Here is a 3,630-nt window from a genome sequence, read left to right on the forward strand (position 1 = left end):
CACCCAGCATATGACTAATCCCAGCTGCAGCTCCAGGGACAGGCCATGCATTATCCAACCAATGTGACAGTCCACTCCCAGTCACTACGATGGTGTCAGAGGAGACAGTGTGAGTGATCTGGACAAGTTGTCCTGAAGGCCAGGATTCCTGATCAAGTAGGTCAGGGACCCCAGATCTTAATCATTTTGGAGGATTTGTATCCAAATGTGATTCCCAGGATGGCAGAGGTATTTTGTTCCCATGGGAATTCTGCCAGGGGACAGGAAAGTGATAGCAATCCTGACCCTCAGTCTGAAGCCAGAAGTGGTCAAGGATGCCAAGTTGATGAAAGAGAATCAGGCTGAGACCCCTGAAGGTCCCCACTCCAGTCCTAGGTCACAAATTCAGGGTTTCTCCGCAGCCATTGGTGCTAGTTTCCATGGTAACCCTTAACTTCTCTGCTGTCCCCTGTGCGGGAGAAGGTGACCTCAGGATCTGGGCATATCAAGAGCTTCACACAGGGAGATTCACTTGCACAGGTTGAGGAGTTTCTGCTCCCTGATGTCCCACAGATTCCACCACACCGCTAAGATTGTTGAAAAGCTCCAATGGGGTAGGAGAGAAGAGAACACAAGTCAGTGTTTGTGAGCTCAGGAAAATCCACCCATGGGGGTCCTCATGTTCCTGAGTGGAATGAGCTGGAGGGAAGCCACTTTCATGAGACCTACTTCCCTCAACTTCGTAGGCGCTCACTCACCATTTTCCCACCAATGGTGAAGCCTCCATGACACCCTCTTACAGCCCACAAAGATGTTTTCTGGCCCCAGTTTCATAGTTCCCCCCATACCCAAACCCTTTCTATTCTGACAATTTAACAGGTAAAAGAACCTGCAAGTGAATCAGGCCAGCTCTATGCCTGGCATTTCTCCCAGGCCTATGACCTCCATGGCATTTCACACACAAGTGCCTTGTCCCAGGGCACAGGGAGCATCAGGCAGCCCTGACTACAGGTACATGGGGTGGGAAGGGGAGGTCTCTTCTTTGACTCCTTGAAGAACAGAGTTCATGCTATAGGCGACTGTTCACCTGCTGGCTTGGTGTTTGGGCTCTGTGTAAGAAATCAAACATATATCTCAGTCCTGGGCCCAGTACAAACACATTCCTCCGTATATCTCAGTCCTGGGCCCAGTACAAACATTCCTCCATTTGTCTCAACTTCCTGGGCCCAGTGCAAATATTCCTCCATTTGTCTCAACTTCCTGGGCCCAGTGCAAACATTCCTCCATTTGTCTCAACTTTAGAAAAACACCACCTGGAGAGTCCCCAGTAAGGTCACAACCGTTTGTGGAGTGGTTTTACTGAAAGCGCGGGAACCAATAAAAAAAACTGCTAATGTATAACTTAAAATGTTAACCAATTGTAATGCTGTAACCCAAAGAATTCCCTTGTTTCTCTGTAACCTTACATATCCTGTTTACATCGGTCTATAAAAAGCGAGCACATGCATCGTTCAGGGCCCTCTTGTATGCTGTGGAGCAGAGGGACCAAGTTCGAACTTGCAGTAAAGATCCTTGCCGCTTGGCTTTGACTCTGGACTCTGGTGGTCTTCTTCGGGGAATAAACGGTCTGGGCATAACATCTGAGCAAGATTAGCTCTAGGGAAGGCTTTTTTTTTTCTTCTTTCTCTCAAGAGAAAAGATGAGCTTCACAGGCTTTAGTATCAGCATGTGTAGACAAGCAGGCAACATCTCAACGTCATCAGGAGGTTTATGTTTTTGTTTTTACTTTTTCTGAGACTTCAGAAACATTGAATGGGAAATTGAGAGTAGAATTGTTTTAAACCAGAGGATGCTTCCAAGTAGATTTTATACATATGAGACATGTCTTAAAATTGAAAATTGTCACAGAACAAGACCGTAAACAGGCTGAGGTTTTTGTCGCACTTCCTCATCTGCCTGTGTTACTGTGTGAATGCCAGTATCCCAGGTCTGACAGTAATAATCAGCCTCATCCTCAGACTGGAGGTTGGAGATGGTGAGGTAGCGCTCAGCCCCGGAGCTGGAGCCTGAGAAGCGATCAGGGATCCCGTCCCCCTTGCTGTGGCTGCCATCACTTTTAAGCGTTATCAAGTACCGAGGGGCTTTCTCTGGCTGCTGCTGATGCCATGTGATGGTGTAGCTGCTGTGCCCACTGCTCAGAGTGCAGGTGAGCTTGACCGAGGCTCCCAGGGAGGCAGAGGCCGAGGGCGACTGAGTCAGCACCGGCTGGGAGAGAGACCCTGAAAACAGAGACACTCATTATGGCCTGAAGGAAGGACAAGAGGGAGCAACATTTCTGGTATGAGTTTGGGAGGTGGTGGCAGTGAGCTGGGGCATGAGGATGCTGAGGGTCCTCCTGACCTGTGCAGTGAAGGAGGAGAGTGAGGAGGAGGAGGAGTGGGGTCCAGGCCATGGTGCCGACTCCCCAGGGCTCTGCTGAGGCAGCCACACTGCAGGTCTCTCTTATCCACCCTCCAGCATCAAAAGAGAGGGAGGGGTCCTGCATGCAAATGTGCTCCTCTTCCCCTGCCCAATCATACGTCTCCCTAAGCCTACCTGCAGCCTCTGTGGCTGGGTGTCATTTCTGGGAGGGGTGACCGCAGGGACCCAGAGAAGACCCAGCTGCTGGCCCCAGTGAGTCCTGAGTACAGACCAAGGTCAGGTGTTTCTTTTCTTGGCTTCGAGCCCCACAGAGCCCTCAGTGACCGGCTGCACAGCTCCCCCTGCTGCCCAGGCCAAAGCCCATTATGTCTGTGACCAGATACCAGGGGGTCCTGACAGAGGCTTCTGTCCCCACCAGTGCCTGACCACTGCCGATTTCCTGTCCGAGGGCAGGGTGAGACCCCTCCTCGTACTCAGCCTTTAGTTTTCTATTTGGGCCTCCTCTGTGGGAACAAGACACACAATTCTCTCCATTTTATAAAGAGTCCCCAGGGGAAGGCTGTCTCATATACAAACTATGCATAAAATAAAAAGTACATTTGCTGAGAACAGGGACAGTAGTTCAGCCATGCACCCACTTCCCCATGAACTCATGAAGCCATGTTTCTCTCTCCCTACTTGATTCTTCAGGAGATCACACATAGGGACCAGGGTGAGCACTTGGGAGGATCCTTTAACCTGACTGAGTGCTTCACTGGATGCTCTGGTAACTGGGGAGAGAAACAGGGAAGAACGAGAAGCTACTCGAGGGGATGGAAAAGAGAAGCAGTGGCCTCGGGCATCTTTTGTAGTAAGGGATAAGAGAGGTTCAAGAAAGAAGAGGGAATGTGAGCGGCGACTTTCAAGGAAAGATAGAAAATGCCCATGGATTTTCTTCTAGAAAGATTTTGGTGATTGTCTGAGAACGTCACAGAAGAGGAGAGAAGTGGAATGAAAGGGAGAGAAACAGGAAAACTGAGGAAACAAGTTGTAAACCAGAGATGGGGAAGAAGAAAGGGTGAGGAAGTCCGCACTTTGCAAACCACACCAGTGCGGAGATTGGGCCAGAGCCAGCAGGGATGGTGGGTCAAGAGGAGATTCAAGGTGTGTTTGCTTTCATTTCTCTTTATTTCTTAAAGAAAGTAGAGCCTCTCCCATAATTTGCATTATGTCCAGCAAATTCACAGAGAT

General features: G+C 49.7%; 1 gene segment (V, D, J or C); it reads right to left on the reverse strand.

Annotated features, from left to right (window-relative positions):
• Nucleotides 1–1,866: 1,866 nt before the first annotated feature.
• On the reverse strand, nucleotides 1,867–2,501 carry LOC117096642. The segment is given in 2 exon segments: nucleotides 1,867–2,258; nucleotides 2,380–2,501. Coding segments are annotated over 2 exon segments (429 nt in total).
• Between the last annotated feature and the right edge of the window lie 1,129 nt (nucleotides 2,502–3,630).

Source organism: Trachypithecus francoisi, unplaced genomic scaffold (assembly GCF_009764315.1).
Source record: "Trachypithecus francoisi isolate TF-2019V2 unplaced genomic scaffold, Tfra_2.0 Lachesis_group14, whole genome shotgun sequence".
Lineage (NCBI taxonomy): Eukaryota > Metazoa > Chordata > Mammalia > Primates > Cercopithecidae > Trachypithecus > Trachypithecus francoisi.